The sequence below is a fragment of the Pantherophis guttatus genome, chromosome 7 (assembly GCF_059756535.1).
Source record: "Pantherophis guttatus breed Tessera chromosome 7, ASM5975653v1, whole genome shotgun sequence".
Lineage (NCBI taxonomy): Eukaryota > Metazoa > Chordata > Lepidosauria > Squamata > Colubridae > Pantherophis > Pantherophis guttatus.
The window spans coordinates 23,979,250-24,003,255 of record NC_142069.1 but is presented as its reverse complement, the minus strand read 5'-3'; the positions used below and the strand labels follow the sequence as shown (position 1 = coordinate 24,003,255).

General features: G+C 39.8%; 1 protein-coding gene across 1 annotated transcript in view; it reads left to right on the top strand.

Annotated features, from left to right (window-relative positions):
- Positions 1-23,242, top strand: part of LOC117655512 (tyrosine 3-monooxygenase-like) — a 36,787-nt gene extending 13,545 nt beyond the window's left edge. The window contains exons 8-12 of the mRNA XM_034403044.2: positions 767-836; positions 4,418-4,474; positions 5,423-5,518; positions 20,446-20,579; positions 22,016-23,242. Of these exons, the coding sequence (XP_034258935.1) occupies positions 767-836; positions 4,418-4,474; positions 5,423-5,518; positions 20,446-20,579; positions 22,016-22,175 (517 nt within the window). The 3' untranslated portion in view covers positions 22,176-23,242. The remainder of the gene's footprint in view (positions 1-766; positions 837-4,417; positions 4,475-5,422; positions 5,519-20,445; positions 20,580-22,015) is intronic.
- Positions 23,243-24,006: the final 764 nt, after the last annotated feature.

Here is a 24,006-nt window from a genome sequence, read left to right as displayed (position 1 = left end):
TTGCCAACCAGCCAGTTGAGACCGTAGCTGCGCATGTACATATGAAGCATGTTATATAATATATATCCAAGCATTGTGGTGAGCTGAATTAATTAGTTGCTTCTCTGGGGATGTGCAACTAGCGAAGGCATTATTGTGACAAAAGATTCCATCCAGAACTCTCACTGGCCCAAAACACTGACTGATTCATTCATCTAAGTCTTATGTTAGAGAATAAGATATATTTAAAAATATCTCATAATGGAGCTGCACCTTCATCTGGCCGGCCACTGTATCCATTTCAGCATGGCTGGCTGTAGGATCATTTGGAGACCTTTCCAAATTAAAAGCTTTCATTCTGGTGTTTGGATACCTGTCCTTGAACATTTCTGATCACTTCCTTAACTGATAGATGACTGAGTATGTCATGTGTAGGCTGCAGTAGTTTTGGGCCATTTTAGGAACTGATTTACGGATGCTCCATTTGGTTTGAATTTGGATTGTGTCTGCTCAATGTACTCCTTCGGTAAACTTGCGAAATAGGTGGGAAATTGACTCCTGTATAGCTTTTGAAATCCACATCTGGAGACGTCAAGGCTATGTCAAGGTTTTTCAATATAGCAGAAGAGACGGCTGAAACAGCAGCAAGTCGGTACATATAGAGATCATAAGATTTCTGTAGTTTAATGGGGCAATGAAGAGTTTTCACTAAAAGTCAGGCAATGAAGAGTTTAAATTAAAGTCAGGGATACCATTATGGCAATTTTTAACCTGTTTATTTTGGCAGGGATTGTTGCCACGAACTGCTGGGCCATGTTCCCATGTTAGCTGATAAGGACTTTGCTCAGTTTTCACAGGTAATTTTGTTCTTCTTATTCTGATGGAAGGAATGCCCCTGACACGGTGATGATTCACATATTGATTGTGTTCATGGAATATACTTGTGTAATTAAATCAGTAACCCACGTTTTGAGTTCGTATAATTCTCTGAACCATTAACTAACACAGCACAACACAGCAAACAAATGAAAACAAACAACAATCATGATTAAAGTTAAAGGAATTAACTTTAGCATGCCATGCGAATATCAGAGTGGGAAGTTACCAACTCTGCAAGCATCAGTCAAAGCCTATGTGTGTGTGTGTGTGTGTTTGTGTGTGTGTGTGTGTGTGTGTGTGTGTGTGTGTTTGTGTGTGTGTGTGTGTGTGTGTGTGTGTATATACTTGGAAGCTGTCTTTCTTTTCTTGGAAGCCATCTTCCTTTTTTCCCTTTGGGATGATTTGTCTAAGCTTGGCTCTAGCACTCCATTTACATCTTCTACAAAAATTATTTCCTCCTCTGGAATTCTTATTAACATCTGCAAAAATCTTTCTTTTGTTTAACTCTGCCAGAGAGTATAGTTACTATTGAGTTAGACAAAGAAGCTTGACCTAGTATTAGACAGTGTCATATCTGACTCCGTATTTGGCAATTTGGGCTAGATAGGAGACAACCAAAATTTCTGTCGAATGCTACCTACTCAAAGCAGAATTAAGGCAAAGTTTTGCAAAGCACAGCAGAAATTGGAGGAATGCTTGGAAATTGAATAGAGGAGGTAAATTTTGCTAGGCAGCTATGTGGATTCTGAACATTCCTCATGAAACCGGAAGGGGCCAGTGTAGTTCTTAAGTGTAAACAAAAGGCTACGTTCATCTAGACTGATTGTACATTTGTATTTATTTTTAAAATATATTTCTAGAGGAATTTATAAAGCATAAAAGCAAAATATAATCAAGATTTTAAAGTAGGATGATGTAGAAAATTAAAAATACCTTGATAGTACAGTGGTATACACACCTGTTATTAACACAGCTGCCTGCAATTTCTGCTGGTTCGAATCTCTCCAAGGCTCAAGGTTGACTCAGCCTTCCATCCTTTCTAAGGTAGGTGAAATGAGGACCCAGTTTGTGGGGGCAATAAGCTGACTTTGTATAAAATATACAAAAGTATGAAGGCTATTGCTTAATGCATTGTAAGCTGCCCTGAGTCTCCGGAGAAGGGCAGCATATAAATCAAATTTTAAAAAAAATACATAGTAAAGTACCGATATCAACTAAAAGTGTTTCCGTCAAGAAATGGGAAATAATGATGATAATAATAGCAACATCAATAATGAGGAGGAGGAGAAGAAGGAAGAGGAGGAAGATAGATCTCAGCTGATAGAAAAAAAAATTACCATATCCCATAGCTGCTCTATGTCAGGGTTCCAAGTAACACCTCCAACCAAGTAAGACACTCTATTCCAAGGCCTGGGACAATACCCACATTTTTGGAGACCACCAGCATATCATTACGGTGGAATGTCTATGGAGATTCTCAGTCATCCAGGTCATGGTTGTCCCAAAGGTGCTTTTCAAGAGGCAACATGACTTTCCGGTTTTTCTTTGAAGACATTTCACTTCTCATCCAAGAAGTTTCTCCAGCTCTGCTCCATTAAGAAGCTTCTTGGATGAAAAGCGAAATGTCTTCAAAGAAAAACCAGAAAGTCCTGGATGATTGAGAAGACATTCCACCATAGACATTCCACCATAATGATATTCTGGTGGTCTTCAAAAATGTGGCTATGAAAAAGCACTTTTGGGACATTATGGTGGAAGTCACATGGATTTCTGAGAATTCTGAGGGGGAAGTCAATTCAGTGGACAGGTGCCATGGCAGAGAAGGCTTCTTCCTAGATCTTGATAGTTGGCATAGCTTATTTGAAGGATCTGAAGTGTACCAACTCTGCTTGATATTAATGGATGAACATGGGGTATAGGTAATCCCTCAAATAACCTGACTCCATGTCATGATGGACTTTATAGATGACAACCAGCACTTGAATCATACCTAGAAGCTCACTGGTAACCAGTGCAGCTTGCAGAGCAATGGAATTACATGGGAACATTGAAATATTCTCACGCTGCCTGTGGCATTGCATTTTGGACCAGCTGATTGTTCCATAACTTTCTGGAGAACAACAGTAGCAGCAGCAACTGATAATGGCAAACTGTCTCCTGTTATACCTTCTTTCAAATGTTGCACAGGCCATTGTCATTTTCAGTAAGCAGCTGTTGCCTGGGTTGGGCTGAGCAATGCTGGGTTAAATTGCTGTAGGATAAGCAATTTGATTTACAGCTCTGCACTGATGTTGCCATATGTTCAAATCACATGGGGTGGATTATCTCATATTAGAAAGTATATGCGCCACTTCCATATATTCTTCTTCTTGGCTAAACAAGAATCCAAAGATGAAGTACTGGCTCTATAATCATGAAATAATAAATTGACCTAAGGGAAGTTGCAAGCAGAACAAACCATACAGATGTTTATCCTAAAGATGACAATCTTGCTTAGAATGTAAATATTTCTGGAAAAAGACTCTGTATTCCCATAAGCAAATTCATGGAGAATGTGTCCAGCAATTGCTATTAGACCTCAATGTTTTAGGGAACTATACAGTATCTCTGATCAGTTGAAGGACAAGATTGTGAGAGATATTTTGGCTTCCTGCAGTTAACTTCAGTGACCACTGTCAGAAAAAATATGCTGGATTAAATGGAGACAGATTCTGAACTGACCATTTACTTGGGGTTAGTTCACATGACAATGGTCTACATCAGGGTCTCCAACCTTGGCAACTTTAAGCCTGGAGGACTTCAACTCCCAGAATTCCCCAGCCAGGAGAATTCTGGGAGTTGAAGTCCTCCAGGCTTAAAGTTGCCAAGGTTGGAGACCCCTGGTCTACATAGTCCGATATATTCCTAATTTATTTCCCCTTATTAAGTTAAAGGCAGAAGGACTTTTTATAGCATGTTGCTTAATTCTTTCTCCTTGACTAGTGTGTTGTGCTGCTAGGTCCTAAAGGGGAGGAGTAGGGACACAGAATGATAAAGCAATGTTTTAATATTTTAACTATAATACCAATAATCATTGCTACAATTAAATTAATAATTATTTTTAACAACTACTAATTACATATTTCTTGTTTAATTTATTTAATTAATTGTTATGTAATAATTAAATAACATTAATTAATTTAATTAATGTATTCATTATTGTAAAGTAAAAATATTTGAAATATTAAATCATGAAGTATTAAATAACATGAATTTAATATTTGAATTATTTTTAAATTTGTTTTATTATTTGTAAGCCAACCAGAGTTACTTTGCAGAGGAGGTGGCATAAAAATTTAAATATACATATACATGTAGCAGCATTGCAGTGTAAGCCTTGTTCCTTGTGTATGTGTAATGGGAGATTGCCCACACAGCACACAAAGGGGAAGAAGTTGTGACATACTGAAGATACTACTGAAAAATAATATAACTTTGCAATTTCTTTTCTGAAAGGCTTTTATGGAATGGAATGGAAATTGGCTTGTAATTTTAATAAAAATCAATATGCTTGGTTTAGGATATTGGGCTGGCTTCTCTTGGAGCATCTGATGAGGATATTGAAAAATTATCAACAGTGAGTAGAAATCACATTGTCAAGCAGTGGGTAAATCAGGAGATTCAGGCAGTTCAAATGAGTTATTCAAGCTTAAGCTCTGTACATGAATCTGGTCAACTAATGGTCAAGGGAAATGAGCGGGAGATACTGTAAGAAAGGCATTCAAGGTGGGTTGCGCAAGGACTCGTGACTTATAACACATTTGGTCCCTCTCTTAGGCTCAGCCTGGTCTCCTACATACATTTTCATAGCAGAAATATAATGCCAAAGAGCCACATGTATGCAATAACACAATGAATGGAACATATCATAAATATTTTATGCTTCCCAAACAGCCAGGACATAATGCTTATTTTCTGCAAGAAAATCATACATGGAGAGAGAGGTGGGGAGGGAGGGAGGGAGGGAGAGAGAGAGAGACACAGAGAGATAGAGACAGAGAGACAGAGAGAGACAGAGTCAGAGACAGAGATGGAGAGTTTCTATCATCATGTTTACTTCTTACAACATAGGATCCTTCCCCATATCCAACCATCCAGGATCTAAGCACCAATAGCATGGCTTTTTCCAACCTACTGTCCTTCAGCATATTGGCCATCGAAATAGGAACTGTTTTCTAATATACCCGGAAGGTGCAAAATTGGAAAAAGTGGTTAGATAGGTGTAATTCCCATTGGGACATATTTGTATTTCCCCTTCTTCTTTACAGAACTGAACTTTGGTGGCCTTGATTCAGCTTGTAGCTATTGTGCTGTTGTTGTTTTCCCAGAATGCATCAAATATGGTATCAAGTAGAGATACAGTGAGAAAACACTATTTTCAACACTATACTCTCTCATCCCAACAAAAAGAAGTATCAAGTATCAAGGGAGATGAACAAATGCTGGATTAAGAATTGGGAAGGTTTTTTTTTTTTACTCCAGATGAGTTCTCATAATCTATTTTTCCCCCTTCTCTTCTTCTTAGTTCTATTGGTTTACAGTTGAGTTTGGCCTCTGCAAACAAAATGACTCTATCAAAGCCTATGGAGCAGGCCTCCTCTCTTCCTATGGAGAACTGATAGTAAGTTTTCAAAAATATTTTTGTCTGATATATGTCTTCCCTAGAAACATCAACAGCTTAGGAATCTGCAATATTTAGCAACAGATGGGCATTACCAGCAGGGAACACTGGAAGGTAACGCAGAGGCAAATGTTTATAGATTTACCGTACTTTTTGGAGTATAAGATGCACTCCCCCCCCGAAAAGAGCATGAAAATTTGGGTGCATTTTATACACCGAATGTAGCCCTGTGCACCCGCCAGACCCCACCCTTTGGCTGTTTTTGGCCTCCACATGTTGCGTTTTATTCCAGCTGGCAGGGATCAGTGGCGGGGCGATCCCCATCGCCTGGAACCGCCCGAAAATGCGACACACAGAGGCCAAAAACGGGGCATGTGGAGGCAGAAAATGCGAAGCGTGGAGGCCGAAAACACGACGCCATGGTCTGTGGCAATCCCTGCAGCCTGGAACAGCTGATTGGGGGTATTCTGGGTGGCCAATCCACCCGCCAATCAGCTGCTCCTGCTGAATCAGGCTGCGATAATATGCTGAAGCTGACCAGGCTGTTTGCTATTTGCTGCAAGGATGCTAGCCAGGTGAATACTGATAGAGGCAATTTTTTTCCCCTCCCCATAATTTAATGTGCGTCTTATACTCCAGAGCGACTTATACTCCAAAAAATATGGTATTTTAACATGAAATAAAACTCTTCACAGGGTCTTAATGATGAACAAGATACTTCTCATCAACCCACTGTAATGAAAACTCAGATTGGTCATTGTTTCAAATATAAGTAACCCTTGACTTAGACTCATTTGTTTAGTTGACCATTCAAAGTTACAAGAGCAAAAAGCATGACTTATCACTAGTATTCATACTTATGACTATTGTACAATGGTGGGTTTCAACTGGTGTTACCACCGGTTTGCTTCATGCATGTGCTTCGTGCATGCACGCCAAACTTGTGCTCCGCGCAAGTGCAGTGTATTATGTAACAGCTGAGATGCAGCAATCCGCTCTGCCACGCCTTTCAGCTGGGCTAAAAATGACAAAATATAAGGTATGTATAACACAGGGGCGGATGGGAGGGCCAAGCTAACCGTCAGAGAGAACCAGTTCGCTCTCAGCTCACCATCACTCTTATCGGCTCGCCCGAACCGGCCCAAACCGGTAGAAACCCACCATTACTATTGTAACATCTCTGTGGTCACATGATCAAAATTCAGATGTTCGGGAATTGGCTTGTATTTATGATGGTTGCAGTGTCATGTGGGGGTCATGTGGTCATGTGATCCCCTTCTGATAAGCAAAGTCAAGGGAGAAGCCAGATTCATTTAACAACCGTGTTATTAGCCTCACTAATGCAGTGATTCGCTTAACAACTGTGGAAAGAAAGGTTATAAAATGTGGCAAAATTATTTAACCAGTGTCTAGCTTAGCAATGGAAAATTTGGGGCTCAATTGTAGTCATAAACCAAGGACTATTTGTATTTAAAATGTGTGGCTTGGATTCAAACCTAGTCATAAGTGGAATAGATCCATTGAAATAAAGGGAACCAGAAGTATCCAGTGGAGTCTTTTTATGACAACCTTTTTTATTTACAACTAGCTGTACCCGGCCATGCGTTGCTGTGGCCCAGTCTGGTGTTTCCGCTGGGCTAAAAGAGCGAGGCTGAAGTTCCAAACTCTCCACGAACATTTGGTGGGCGTGGCCAACTCGACGTCACTCACTTTCATCAGTCACATGACAGCCCCCGAGCCACGCCTAGCCAGCTGGTGATTAGGGCAGAGAACTGGTTGCTAAAAAACAATGGGAACCACAAAATCCTCCCTCTCTGTCTCCCCCTCTCTCTTTGTATCTCTCTATGTCTCTCTCTCTCTCCCCTGTCTGTATCTCTCTATGTCTCTCTCTCTCCCTCCTCTGTATCTCTCTATGTGTCTTTCTCTCCCCCTCTCTCTGTATCTCTATGTCTCTCTTTCCCCCTCTCTCTGTATCTCTGTCTCTCTCTCCCCCCTCTGTATCTCTCTATGTCTTTCTCTCCCCCTCTCTCTGTATCTCTCTATGTCTCTCTCTCCCCCCCGTATCTCTATGTCTCTCTCTCCCCCCCTCTGTATCTCTCTATGTGTCTCTCTCCCCCCTCTGTATCTCTATGTCTCTCTCTCCCCCTTCCCTCTCTGTATCTCTCTCTCTCTCTCTCCCCCTTCCGTCTCTGTATCTCTCTCTCTCTCCCACCCTCTCTCTCTGTATCTCTGTATGTGTCTCTCTCCCCCGCCCTGTCCTCTGTATTTCTCTCTCTCTCTCTCTCCCTCTCTCTCTGTTTATCTCTGTCTCTGGCCTGGCCTCTTCTGCATCCCCCGCCATTGTCCTTACCTTTTCAGGCCAGGCCTTCACAGCTCTCTGCACCACAGCAGAAACTCAGGGCCCCCCTCTGTCCTCCCTACACAGATGTTCTCTGGGGGCTCGATGGGGAGATGCATAGCAGGGAAGGGAAGGGAGGGAGGGAGGGGGTGCGGTGGGGGTTCGAGGCTGATTTGGGGCTTCCCGCCTGAAGGAAGAAAGTGGCAAAGCCAGGAGCCACACACACCCCACTGGATCCCTGCTGCGCAGTTCTCCTCCCCCGCCTGCCAAGGGCAGGGGAATGATTAAATCCCCTGCTCTTCCAGGCGAAACAAAGGAGGGCCAGCCATCCTCCCTCCTGGCCGTTTCCACCCCTCGGAGCCTCCCCGGAGCCCCTTTTCTGCCAGAGGCCAAAATGTTCATGTAGGCTCCGTGAACTGCCAGAGTGCCCACCTGGGAATCAAAGGCGGCAGTGGTCAAAGGTGACCCCGAGGCTCCAGTTGCCTCCATCTTCTGCTCACCAACCGGATTCGCATAGCGCCGGTTAGTGGCTGGTCTTTCTGATCTCGGGGCCCATGGTAGCGCTGGGCCAGGCACGATTCAGGCCAGGTGAGGGACGGAGGGTTCCCGCTCGGCGGACCCAGGCAGCCTTGTTGCCAGGTGTTCTTTGGAGGGAGCCCCGAGAGCGGCTGGTGAGGGGGATGGGCAGCAGTGGCGGGCGAGGCTAGTTCATGGGGAGGCCGGGGGAGGGGGAGGTCAGAGCCAGGGTCAGGTGGGCCCCACCTAGCCATAGAAGCGCCGGCTGCAAGGGCTTCCCGGCGGGGAGCCGGCTGCCTACCTGCTGAGCCTGGTGGCAGGATATGGCCCTCAGGCGTCTCTGCCTTCCAAATGCACAGTTTCTTGGAAGCAATATGGAGAGTCTAAATATAAGGAGCAGAAATCTGTTGAGTGTAATCAGGGCTGGGAGGCTGCCATGTTGGTTTTACGTCCAGCAGATGGCGCTGTTTTTCAATGTTTGTCAATGTCTTTCAATGTTTTCCAATGTTTTTCATGTTTTTACCTGTCACAGGTGTGACATGTATATAATATATGTATATATAAACACGTCTGTAGTCGAATGCAACGTTGTGTCAAAATTTGAAAGCAATTGGTGAAGAACTTTCAGAGATGTGCGGTTATGTACAAACGGACATTTACATTGTTATTTATATAGATATGCATAAAAATATGCAACACCAGGAGAAAGGAGTGGGACCTCAGTTGTCATCTTGATTTCTTTGATGTCCCTCTGTCCCACCCCATGGATGCCCTCGAATTAAGTTACTTGTGATTTAACTGTTATTAGGGGACTTAGCATACAGGCATACTGAGGTTAAATTTTCCCCAAATTAGCAAAACTTACAGTAATTCAATTGAATAGATGAGATTTACAGTAAGTCATGCCTATTTTAAATCCTGTTGTTTTTATTGGACCTGTTTTAAATTCGATGTATTTTTACAGAGACATAAAGTGCGTGAAATGCATATACTGCTGGCCACTGCTGGATGCTATGCCAGCTATTATAGCTGAGAATTACGGAAGATGTAGTCCAACGTATCTTTAAGGCACCACTTTGGGTTCACTTGGCTGCCTTAGCTGAAGTTACCCGAAATGATTCCAGTTGTAACATTGCTGTTAAATATACTATCTGTTTATAAAGCAATGGATAGCCAGTGTTTTTAAAAGAAGGCCAATTTTTCATTTCCCTAGAAATGAAAAGAGTTCATTTTCCCTAGAAACTTGGTTTTGCCCTTCAAATGGGAGGTGACATTTAAACATACTCTATCTGAACGAGTGGTAGGTTTCAAATTTTTTTACTACCAGTTCTGTGGGTGTGGCTTGGTGGGCGTGGCATGGCTTGGTGGGTGTGGCTTAGTGGGTATGGCAGGGGAAGGTTACTGCAAAATTCCCATTTCCTCCCGATCAGCTGGGACTCAGGAGGCAGAGAATAGATGAGGATGGGGCCAGTCAGGGGTGGTATTTACCGGTTCTCCGAACTACTCAATATTTCTGCTACTGGATCTCCAGAAATGGTCAGAACCGGCTGAAACCCACCTCTGATCTGAACCCATCACTTACCATGCCAGTGAATGCGATGTCTCTTGAACTTTAAAAAACTGACCAACACACTCAGTTTTGCGCTATATTTCTTTACTGTATGTTCAGCTGTTCTGCATTATATACAATGAATTTTATGTTAACACCCAGGCTGGAGTTGAGCCCATGTACAATAAAATTTAATGGCCCATAGTTCCCAGCTGGCAGGCGTTTTTCCTCTGCATGCTTCGTTTGCTGAAAAACAAACCTCCCTTCATTGTGAAAGGTTATGTGGGGTCATCAAGCACTTTTTAAGCATATCTTCCCACTGCACAAATGAAAGGTTCAGAAAGAAAAGCTGGGTCTGAGATTATAAAAACTTTTCAGCATGTATTCGTAAGCCTTGAGCATTATATATCTGTATATTATTACAAGTGGATCTGGTTTAAATTTAAGGAATATTCACAGGGAGAATTGACTCAACATCATGCAATTGCAAATGAAATAATTGAGCTAAAATTCAACATTTGGAAGAGAATTAAGGCTGCTTTTTCGCCGACTTTGGGAGATATTATAAGTTTCAAAAGATAGAGATGTCCTCGGGCTAGCTTAACTCCTCGTGATTGCTATACATGACCAAAGGCAGGGCTTCTTGGCAGCAGCCTCCCATTGCCTTCATTAGGGAATATATTTTTTTTAGTTTCCCAGTTTAATTTACCCTTTTGGAATTTCTTAGCGATATCCATCCAGCTTCAATTAGATCTGATTCTGAATAACTTTTGAGCATGGAAAAGATTAGGCAGCGGTCAAATTAGAAACCAACAGTTTTGACACAACAAAAATTGAATTTGGGCTTTGTTGAGTCATATTACAATGCCATCAACATTTCTGGAAAGACATCCCCTTCCTTCCTTCCTTCCTTCCTTCCTTCCTTCCTTCCTTCCTTCTTTCTTTCTTTCTTTCTTTCTTTCTTTCTTTCTTTCTTTCTTTCTTTCTTTTTGTGACACTTCCAATAAGAGTCATAATATGAGGACAAAGGCAGGGATGTATCTCTGGAACAGCTTTTCATAACCTGGACACCATCCAGATTCATGGATGTCAGCTGCCAAAATCAAATCTCAGCAATAGTTATTCTGCCTGAGACTCCTGGGAACTGAAAACTCATATATCTGGAGAGTGCCAAGGCTGGGTAAAACTGTTTTGAAGGCTCTTTTCCCACCTCTTTTTGGAAATTAAGAAATACAGTAGCAAGGACTACCATAGTTGTAATGGCAGACTGACGACAGCTCTACTTTTGTGGAGTCAACAACAGTGTTGAATAGAGGAAATGGTGAATTGATCAGCTTCTTGGAACTCTTCTCTGGATCAAGGAGAGAACAATGATCACCCACACATTCACGCCATGCAGAATCTCCCAACGAAGAGATAATAAAATAGCCACCTCCAGCAGATTTGATAGTTCTGGAAGCCAGGGAGAAAGCCATCTTGCCTAAGGCATGGGCAAGCATCTTCAAAGAGACATTGGGTTCGCCTACTTCCTCTCTTAAGTAATCTAGGAAGTTGCTCATTATTAATTTACTAGAAGTTAAGAACCTTCCAAAGCAGTGGTGGGATTTAGCGGATTCGTGCTGGTTCAGGCTGGTTTAGACGAACTGGTTGTTAAATTGTTGACTGGCCTGTCCCCTCCCCTCCCTTCCCCTTCCAGGAGTCCCCACACACCCCAATTTTGCTCCCAGGAGGCTGCAGGGAGGCCTACTAGGCCCAAAATGGGGCATGGGGGTGTGGCACGGGGCCCCCGTGGCCCATTTTTGCTCAGGAGGCTGCAGGGAGTCCTACTAGGCCCAAAATGGGGTGTGGGGGTGATGGTGCACACCCCCCCCGTGGCCTGTTTTTGCTCCTGGGGGATGCAGGAGGCTGAATGCTGCCTGTCACACACCCCAGCCACGCCCACCATGACCACGCCCACCCAGCCAGTCATTAGGGCAGAGAACTGGTTGTTAAATTATTTTAATCCCACTACTGTTCTAAAGCATATGATTTATTATACTGAGAGATTCTCCTTCTGCTCTGGATGAAAGAAGTTCCATGTAAGTTTAAGAATTAAAAAGAAAAATTTTACTTTTTGGAAAACAGAAAGGTTTGCTGACTGGAAAATAAACAGATGATAGGGGATTTTGAAGATTGACTAGAGGGAATTTGAAAAAATTAAGTATAATTAAAGGAAAAAAGATCCAATGGAGCAATACTATTTGACTATAGAAGAAATTAAGGCTGTTAGGGAACACTGTACTCCGATATTATTACTCCGAACACTGTACACTGATGCTATAACAGAGGATATAGAAGAATCACAGATTTTATTGGGTAACACAGAGAACGAGACTGATGGAATGTGGATTTGGACTTTTTTTTAAAAAATGCAAGATTACAAAAGTGACATGGAAAAAAGACACTGTGGGTCTGAAAATAAATTTTAAAATGTCAGAATATGACATGGAGAAAGATGATGCAATGAACAATTACGAATAACTCAGAACAATTGTTTTGAAAGCTTTTTTATTTTGGCTTTACAAAAGGGATGTACTAAACTACTGAAACGATTCCTGAAAGGAGACAAAGAAAAAATGATAAGAAATCAACCTGTGGGATGTTATTTTATAGGATTAAAACTCAAACTTTTAAAAAGTAAACAGAGGGATTATAAAGTATACTTATTTGACCAAGACCAAATAATATATACCAGTTTGTGATAGCTATAAATGGATTTTCTTTTTTTTTTACTAAAACTGAATAATGAAACTTTAAAGATCTGTTTATAAGTGGGGAGATATTTATTTTGTTTTATTTCTTAAAGAAAGTGATCAGTTTATATAGAGGATTTATTTGATTAAAGTTAATGTGTTAGTGCAGTGATGGCTAACCTTTTTGCCATCGCGTGCCAGGAAGGGGGGGAGGTTCGCATGCGTGTGTGCCCACACCCATAATTCTATGCACCCTGCCCTGCGCATGCACACGCAACCCCCCTCCCCCCTGCTCCTGGCACGCGATCGCCTGGTAGGCCTGTTTTTCTTTCTCACCTGGCTCCAGATCCTCTCTATGCACCTGGGAAAGGGCGGAAAAACCCTTTCCCACTCCCTCGGAGGCCCTCCGGGAGTCTCTGGAGACTGGGGACAGCAAAAAATGTCACTTCCTGTCCCACCGGGAGTTGGGAAATGGGCCATTTTAGGCCTCCGGAGGGCCTCCAAGGGGGTGGGAAAGGCTGTTTTCACCCTTCCCAGATGCATAGAGAGGATCTGGAGCCAGGTAAGAAAGAAAAATGGGTCTTCCCCACCTCCACCCCCCACAGACCCTCCAGAGGCAGGAAACAGCCTGTTTCACTACTTCTGGTGGGCCCAGAAGGCCCAAAATTAACTGGCTGGCGTGCACATGTGCGCCAGAGCTGAGCTGGCATGCCCACTGATATGGTTACTGTCAGATGTAAATGCCTTATTCCCTAATGTGTAAATAATGTATATATGGGATATCAGGGGTTAACTTATTCTTTGTTTCCTAATGTATTCATAATTCACCACTCCTACTCTTGGCTCCACCCTTTGTATATATAAGGAGCCACCTTCGCCATTTTCCTTGCTTCTATCTGTGAATATTCAGTGAATATAGAATGCCTACTATAATTAAAGAGAAATATATTTGAATCTCTAACTCTAAATATTATTATTGAGTCTGATCCTAAAAATATTGCAACAAACTGGTAGCAGAGGATGGTTAATTGACTCAATAAATACCTAAAAATGTCTAAGAAAGATAGACCCAACACCAGGGCCTACAGCAAAGAAATAGAAACTGAACAAGAAATAATCAACGAATCCACAAACGCGATTTCGAGAGAATCCGAAGAATATACCACTGAAGAAGAAGAACTAATAAATGAAAATGATGGCCAGGAAGAAATCGAAATAGAAAACAACGAACTCAGGTCAGAGATACTAAAGATTTTAAAAAGCCAGAAGAATGATGAAAGCCTCATCGCGAACCTCCAAGAAATGCTGAAGAACAGCAGAGCAGCGAGAGAGAAAAACATCGCTAAAGAGAAACCCAAAGACCAAAAAACTGTGAGTGATGTGACTACAGAGAGAGTCGTTATGAAAAAGAAAAGATGTGATCCCGCGCGAAATTTTGAATGGCAGCCATCTTGGTTTCAACAAGCCTCCAAAGTGAGCGAAGCAGAGCCAATCAAAATGCTCAGTTCAAAATTTCTGGCGCCAAAAACGTTATCAGACAACGAAAGTGAAAAGGAGGATTCAAATTCCTCGGAAGAGCCAGAATCAGAAAATGAGAACGACTTTACGAAATCCCAAGTAAAGTCAGCAATGAAGACGCTTTTTGCCGCATTCGGGCCAAAATTAAAAATTTCCAAAGCGCCAACAAAGAAGCAAGCGAACAAACCGATGCTTCAAGACCTGCACGCTCCCATCCTGACTTCAAGAACGACGACGCCCGAGCCCAGAGAGCCATGTCGATTCCGCCCTACACCGCAGACCGAAGCAAGTGCCAACGCACCCAAAAGAAAGAAAAGAACAGCCGCCGCCATCAGAACTCCTAAGACCGAGCCAGAGACCGACTCGTCTGAAGAGGAACAAAGCGAGCGAGCTGCAATGGAGAGAACCTTCCACGACGACGTCAAAGAAGAAATGAACAACGCGCATGTGCGAAACTACGTAGACGGTCCGGAAAGACTTGAACTGGCCAGAGAACCGCGCAGACTCGTTGCGAGCATTCCCATGCCGTTTTGCAATTTTCTACACTTACGAGACCACGGACTGCCTCAGGTTGTAAGTAATGGACAAAATAATGTGGGTAACTTACCCAATGACTTCCCAAAACTTAGAGTTGATGGCATTAATTTACAAGAATGGTATCAACAGCTTCAGGTTGTCTTTATGAAAGAAAATTTACTATTCTTTATCACTAGTCCCCCAAGAAGACCTTGGACTTTAAAAATAGATTGTTTACACCATAAGGCATTTTTCTTAATAATATCTAGCGTGTCTCCTGCAATGTATCATAGCATCAAACCAAACCTAACTGTCTCAGAAATAATTCAATGCATGTTTAATTTGTTTCACAGCGATAGTGTAGCAACCACCACAAGAATGTCTAAGGACTTCTTTTCTTCCAGAGTAAAACCAGGGGTTTCCATAAGTGAGCATTTAATATCTTTAAACAAAATAAGAGCTGAGCTGCATTTGAGGGGGGAAGTGATTTCAGATCAAACAATGAAAAGTGTTATTATCAACTCACTTGATTCATCATGGGATAGTTTTATGTCACACTTAGACACCATCAATCTAGGATATTTGTCAATAGAAAGTCTATCTAACAAATTGATAGCAGAAGACAATTCAAGGAAAAATCGTTATAGCAATCACACAGAACACAAACCTTTTAGGAAGGTAGCTTTTCAAGAAAAATATAATGAAAACTTTAAATGCCACAATTGTGGATCCAGAGAACACAATAGAAGAGATTGCCCCAAAATCTCAAAAGAAAGACATAGGTCAGAATATAGGAATAAATACAATTATAGACAGTCTTCCACAGACAGACATAAATATAGAAGCCCACCAAATTACAGAGAAAATAGAGGGGGCAGAGAAAATTCAAAAGAGAGAAAATCTGGTTCACTGAATGGACTAAATAAACAAGATAGCACAAAAACGCAACCAAATGAGAACAATAATTGGCTTATTGATTCTGGAGCAACTAATCACACCACTAATAACAAAAATATATTGTCTTCATTTACAGAAGATAAGTTTGTAATAAAAGTAGCTAACCAAGAAAAAGTTCAAGTACTAGGCAGAGGGAATGTGACCTTGCCTGGTCTAGGAAAAATAGAGGGGGTATTGTTAATACCAGAAATACCTCATAACATACTAAGTGTCATAAAATTAAGCAGAGATTCTGACATCAATGTAGTTTTCTCAAAGGGAAAAGCAACTTTAGAGAAGAATAAAACTAATGTAGGCACTGTGATGATTAAAGGAGGCCTACCCTATCTGATAACAAAAGAAAGATGGTTACATAATATTGATTCAAATATGGAAGATTGCATTGAGGCAGATGATGAAAATATTAGTAACAGTGACAATGATGAATGCAAAATATCTCATGATCACACAGATACACACAATGAGAAAAAACCAAAAATAGGTAAACCAATACATGACGAGTGTGCTCATATCTTACATAGGAAGTTAGGACATGCAAGTTTTCCTGTAGTACAAAAAATGATTGAACACGCAGAAGGTGTCAAAATAAAAAATTGTGAAAATTATTTGGAATGCTCAGTATGTAAATCTACTAAATTAAAAACTAGTCCCAGGCCAAAAAAATCCACCAGATCTACTAACAAAATTTTTGACTTAGTACACATGGACTTAGTTGGTCCATTAACTCCATCAGTCACTTATAGAAAACGTTACTTCCTAACAATAGTAGACGATTATAGTCGCTATGGTTTTGTTTACACATTAAAACACAAGGATGAAACCTTTCAAAAATTTAAGGAATTTTATAAACGCATAGAAACACAACATAATATCAGAATAAAACAAATCATGACAGATAGGGGATGTGAATTTATGTCTAAGGAATTCTCCCAATGGCTAAAGGATAGAGGGATGTTACATTACACATCTAGTCCATTTTCTGCGTTCCAAAACGGGATTGCAGAGAGAAAAAATTCCACACTACAAACCATGATTAGATGCACATTAGAGGATGCTGGTTTAGGCAAACAATTTTGGTCAGAAGCCCTACATTATTCAAATTACACTCAAAATAGAACCTGGTCCAGTATTGTGAATAAGACACCATATGAGGTGATGTATAATAGGAAACCAAAATTAGCACACATGCACATATTTGGGGTCACTGCAGACGTACACATACCCAAACAATTGAGGAGAAAGGGAGAAAACGTATCCAGAAGATTAAGATTTATGGGATATGAAACTGGCACCAAAGGGTACAGATTCATTGATAATAATAATAAATTTATAGTTTCCAGAACAGCTGTGTTCCATGAACAGGCCAACTGGTCTAAATTACATCTTAATGAAATATTTCCAAACAAATGCAAGGATGTCAAATCTAGTGAGGAAGGGACGATAAAAAATCAAAATATTAACAGGAGCAAAACCAAAACCAAAACATGGACAAATAGTAAACACAAAATAAAGACAGACACATTAACAAAAAGGGAAGCAAGATATTTGCATGACTACCATAGCAAACCAGAAAGAACTATTAGGAACAACAGAAATCAAATGCCAAATAAATACAAAGATTACATAATGCATATGGATGGTGAACAAATAACACCTAATACATATGAGGAAGTATTAAAACTACCTCGTGAGGAAAAAGAAAAATGGGAACTAGCTATGAAAAAGGAGATGGAGAGCTTACAAGGATTAAATGTATTCACACCTGCGATTGCACCCAAAGATAAAACAATTATTGGTACCAGGTGGATTTATAAAATTAAGAATCTAGAAGGAGGCAATACCTTATACAAAGCTAGATTGGTTGCACAAGGTTATGCACAAAAATATCCGGAGGACTATACTGACACATACTCCCCCACAGTAAGAACAGAGAGTGTTAAAACAGCTCTAGTAGTAGCATCCACACTCAATCTTGATGTATTCCAATATGACATACAGACTGCATACCTACACGCAAAACTAGATAAGGAGATATACGTAAGAGCACCTCACAGTCAATACACTAATAAAAATGAAATTTGGCTATTGAACAAGAGCTTATACGGATTAAAGCAATCTGGCAAAAGATGGTACGATTGCTTGGTAAAAGTACTTAAAACCATGGATTTCAAAGCTACCACTGCTGATAACTGTTTCTTTGTCAAAAAGAGTGATGATCACGTTGAGTTTGTATTGATTTACGTAGATGATATTTTATATATAGGAAAACACAGAGAGAGAAGAGAAATCTTTGTAAACAAGTTAAATGAACATTTCTCGTTGAAATCTCTAGGTAAAATAAACAAATACCTTGGTGTACAAATTAACAAAACTAGAAAGGGTTTCAAACTTACTCAGAAAGATAAGATTATTGAACTTCTAAACAAATGTAATTTAAACAATGCCAAACCCTGCGACACTCCTATGCAAACTGATTTCCTTAGAAATACTATTGAATCTTCCCCTGAATTCAAGGATAATACATTCTATAGATCAGTAATAGGTTCACTTCTTTATATATCTAATTGGACCAGACCAGATATTGCATTACCACTCAATTTATTATCAAGGCACGTTAGTAAACCAACAATGTATCACTGGGAAGCTGTCAAAAGAATTTTAAGATATCTGAAAAGTACATTGGACTTTTGTCTAGTATTAGAACCTAGTGATAACAAAGAACCAAGACTTACATGTTACGCAGATGCGGATTGGGCTGGAGATACATCATGCAGAAAAAGTACCTCTGGTTATATTTTTCTGTTAAATGACTGTCCAGTTTACTGGTACACTGGTAAACAAGAATTGGTAGCCACTTCAACCACAGAAGCGGAGTATGTCTGTTTATCTAAAGCTGCAAATAACCTTGTATGGTTTAATGATTTAATTTCAGATGTTTGGAAAAAACCTGCTTTGCCTTTTGTTATGCATGAAGATAATAAAGCGGCCATTGAAATATCTAGATCCGATGCCATTGGACAAAGATCCAGGCATATAGATATAAAATTTAAACATGTGAGACAACTGTCCCAAGATGGATTTATCAAAGCAGTACATTGCGATACCTCTGAACAATTGGCTGACATATTGACGAAGCCTTTACCTTCTAAACAGCACAAATACTTAACTTCCAGATTGTATGTATTATATTGTCCTGAATCTGAATGTAATTGGTGTTGTATAGCGAACCGGCATTTAGAGGGGGATTTGTCAGATGTAAATGCCTTATTCCCTAATGTGTAAATAATGTATATATGGGATATCAGGGGTTAACTTATTCTTTGTTTCCTAATGTATTCATAATTCACCACTCCTACTCTTGGCTCCACCCTTTGTATATATAAGGAGCCACCTTCGCCATTTTCCTTGCTTCTATCTGTGAATATTCAGTGAATATAGAATGCCTACTATAATTAAAGAGAAATATATTTGAATCTCTAACTCTAAATATTATTATTGAGTCTGATCCTAAAAATATTGCAACAGTTACATATGCTACCTGTGGCACGCATGCCATAGGTTCGCCATCACGGTGTTAGCGTGTATGGGGTGTTTTACTAATTCTAATAGCTTTTACTAAATTTTTGTTGATTAGTATCAAGTGATGACTTTTTACAATTTGATTTGGGGATGAGATATCGGAGGAAGAGTTTTTAAAAAAATATTAGAGAAGGTGTTATGTTTTAACACCTGGAGAAGTGACTGGGGAAAAGGGAAGTCATCTTTTAGCAATTTTTCTTGTTTTTTTTTTCCTTTTTAAAGTATCTTTGCACTTCTCTTTTTCTTTACTTTGCTTTTTATATTTTTCTTAGTTCATATTAGTCTTTTTATCTTTGTACTTATAAACTTTCATAAAGTTATAATTAAAAAGTAATAATACAGTAACAACAGTATTTGCTCCAGGTACCAAATAACCTGGCCAATATACTTTGCTGGAAACATGTCCTTTGAAAATACCTGGGCATGAGATAGCACCTCTCTACTATCAATTAAAGCAGCCACGACATTTCTGTATGCAAGACTAAAAATGTATTTGTTTTATGAGTTGATTAGTTGAATAGCTGGTTGGGAATAGATATTGTTTGATTCTTCATCATGATGGTTAGTGTAACAGGCAGTTTGGTGTAGTTCTTAAAACATCAGTTAGAATCCCAGAGACTGTGAGTTCTAGTCTCTCTTTAGGCATGCAGGCAGCTGGGTGACCTTGGGCCAGTCACTCTCTCCAGTTCTTGGAAAGCAGCAATAGCAAATCAATTTTGCCAAGAAAACTGCAGGGATTCATCCAGGCTGTCACCAGGAGTCAAAACTGACTAGAATGGACCAACCCTCCCCCCCAAGAAACAAACACAAATGTAGTAGGATTTCCAATTCACAGTTTAAATAGTTCCATGTAGAGTTTAAAAATTAAAACTGAACACTTTACAGTTTTGATGAGAAATAGGTTTTGCTTAACCTTACTCCATCTCACCTGCCTTTAAAAATGTACAAAAAAATAGAAATGTGCAAATCAAATAAAGCTGAATTCAGAAAAAGCTGAATTAAATGGTTTGCACAGAAAACTATTTCTATGATGTGGGAAAGCAAAATTTAAAATCTTTTCTTGAAGCTCCATGGATTTAATAGAAATTTCACTCTACCATCCTATCCATCCATCCATCCATCCATTCATTTCAGCTCCTTGGACGCTCCCAATTATCTATTGTGTTGTCAACTGAGTTGACTTCAATCTAAAATCACTTCTTCTGTTGTTCTTCACTAAAAGTATGCTTTATCAGAAAAGCCAGAATATAAAGCCTTTGATCCAGATGTGATGGTGGTCCAACCTTATCATGACCAGACCTTCCAGCCCATTTACTTTGTAGCAGACTGTTTTGAAGATGCAAAGTCTCAACTACAGTAAGTATAAAGATGGTAAATTTATATCACCAGATTAAATTGATCTGGATTTATATCAGGAGTCCAAAACTTGAAATCTCTAGATGTTCATGATCAAATGTGTTCTGTAGAGTTCTTGTGAAGCTAATGCTGAGTTATGATTTTCAATCCGGGGGAAGACTTTCAAAGTTTAAAAAGTTGGGCAATCTTGGTTTAGAACTTCTTTCATTAACATTAGCAGGGATTCCTGGTCTTTATAGGCAGTTGACATTAGTACCTTTAGAGTGTGTACACATACTAAGGATGCAATTATAAATTATTTACTGGTGAGACCAGGGATGGGCTTCAAAAATTTTAGCAAGGGGTTCTCTGCCCGGTTGCTGGGTGGGTGTGGCCATGGTGGGCATGGCCTAGTTGGTTTCCTGCACCATGGTGAGGGGTGCGTTTTTGTCCTCCCCAGGCTCTGGAGGCTTTCCTCGAGCCTCTGGGATGACAAAAACAGCCTCCCCAGGCTCCGGAGGCCCTCCTAAACTTCCAGTAGGCCTGTTTTTCACCTCACTGAGCCTCCGCACATGCCCTGCACTTATCTGCATCCAAAATGGGCTGCGTGGGGACACCTTGGAAGGAAGGGGCAGGATGGGTGGGGCCAGCCAGGAGTGGGATTTGGGGATTCACCCAACTGCACAGAATCGTAGCTAGAGGTTCTCACGAACCTCTGCAAACCCCCAGCAGCTCACCCCTGGGTGAGACCCATTGAGAGAATGATTCCCATGGTGGACATAGCCAGTTACAAAGCACTTATGACAATTGTACTAGCCACTCGTTCCCTTCGAAAATTCTGTGCTATCTATGTTTACATGTCCCTTTTCTGGGCAATTAGACATACTGGGGTGCAGCTATTCATCTATTTTATTTTCCAAGAAAGGGGTCCCTGATGTCTTCTTGGGAATAAAGGTTATACTAGGGCCTTCCCATATTTTTTTAAAAATATTTGAAGATTGTTATTAAAAACTCTAATGATGTATCTGTACATGGATCAAAGGTAGGGGAAGAAATATGAGGTTCCACTCATATTTTGGATAGCATACCCATCTTCAAACAAACCAAACTCACAAGGAGTAGATTCATGGTAATTGTTAAAGCCAATATTGCTTTAGTGTTAGCGGTAATGGTACAAGAGCTGCGGTGGCGCAGTGGTTAGAGTGCAGCACACAGACTACTTCTGCTGTCAGCAGTTTGGCAGATCGAATCTCACCAGGCTCGAGGTTAACTCAGCCTTCCATCCTTCCGAGGTGGGTAAAATGAGGACCCAGATTGTTGGGGGCAATATGCTGACTCTGTAAACCACTTAGAGAGGGCTGTGAAGCGGTACTAAGTGCTATTATCTTGTCATGCAATTGGGAAAGACTATTTTTCTCTTCAGACCAGAGATACATCCTTTGTTCCTTGCTCTGTAGGAAATATGCTCTTACAATCAAGAAGACTTTCCCTCTTCACTACAATCCTATTACCTGCAGCATGGAAGTTCTTGATTCACCACAGAAAGTATCGGAAATTGCCACTCACTTGAAAGAGGAACTGACCACTCTCTGCCATGTTTTGGAAAAGCATTTGTAAAATAATGGTCCTAATTTATAGTAGGTAGAAGACAATCATTAGACAGTGAGGATCTTTCCTTATTTAAGTAAGTTGTCTGCAACGCTGGAGAAAAAAATGAATAGGCAATCAGTCCATTTAAATGTAGAAAATCAATGAAAAGTTTTGCCAAACAAGAACAAGACGACTTGTGAATTGCAAATCAGACATTTTTTTTCGGGGGGGGGGGGGAATGTTCAATGTCAATTTGTTTGCATTCTTGTATTCTTTATTGTAATACAAGAACGATTCTTGCATTACATTTTCTTGGAAAACAAGTTTACCCTTTGTAAACAAGTCATTTATTTTTCTTTATTGTCTTGATTTTTTGATCTACCTGACTAGATCAAAGGCCCTCAATCACTGAGTGTTAAATGTCTGTTCAATGTCCACAAATCAATGTTCTTCAGGAATTGGGTTGAGAAGAAGACTCCTTCTTAGGATTTATATCTTGTTTTTTTTTACCAGTGTTATTATTAATATCATCATCCTTTGCATCCTGCAAAGAACAATAGGGATCTCTGGAGAGATTTTAGGTGACAAAGTTTTAAAATAGAAGAGTCCTGACAAAACAAAAAGAATATATCATTGTAAACATGAATATTTTATATAAAATGCCACAGTAAAATGGGAAAGCACAAACCATTAAAAGTTTAAATAATCGTGTTTATTAAAATTTGCCACCAAGAAAAAGGTTTTCTGAACTTGACAGTTCATGACTATATAATGATTGGCAAAACTGTCCTTCATGAATTTATCTGATTCATCTGTACCTGACTCAGTTATTATACTCCATTAATTCAATAGTGGATAATTAAAGTAGCTCTGATTATCTTTTCTCTTTTCTGGAATAGTGTCTTCTAGCTGCAAGCCAAATTCATTGTATCTACCTAGTTATCCATTCTTTTGTTGAGATTAGTTGTCTAGTCAGTTGGTTTCTAAACCAGGATGATTTGTCTTGCCAGTTTGTCTAGTAACACTGCATGGTTATTTATTTTTGATTGTAAATAAATGTCTGACAGTAAATAAATACATCACCCCGAACTGCATTATTATTAAAGTCCAAGTTGCATTATTTTTAAGATCACAACATAATGTAAATTTCAACCCTTTTAACTGCATGTTTTCCCACTGATCCATCTGTATAGTACAACTAAAACTCTTGGCCCATTTTATCATACATTCTTTAAACTGTTCTTCCTCTGTTTAAAATATCAGCAAAAGTTTAAATAGTTTAGCAATTAGATGTTCATTATAGGTGCATATTGTACTTCAAACTATGACTTATTTTGTTCCATAAGGGGTTTTAAAAAATCTATTATGACTCATTCTGTTGACTGTAAATAGGAAGACCATTTGACAACTGTATCCTTCTGCTGTTAAATCTCTTGATTTAATATTATATTCCCCTTGAGGATTTTCCAATAATTCCTGCTGTTTGCCTGCTGCTTCTCTTCTAAGAAATGTTTGTTATGCTGAGATCCACAGAAGTGTTTTCGGGCTCCACCTGGGTTTATATCTATTCCGTAGTCTCAACATCTAATAAAATGATTTTTAAAAATCAACTTTAAAGTTTACATTATCAGTAAAATAAAAAAAAACACATTTATTAACTGGATCAAATATGTAATTGTTTTCGTATGCCCTGTTAAACACATTTTTTTTTCTGTTCATGATTTTTTTTTAAAAAAAGAAGAAGAACATTTGGTAGAATAATGATGTCAAAGGACAGAAACTCTACTGTGCATAGGAAACTTTGTTACTCGGAATATATGGATTGAAACCCAAACCAAACCAAAAGGCTGAATTGGCA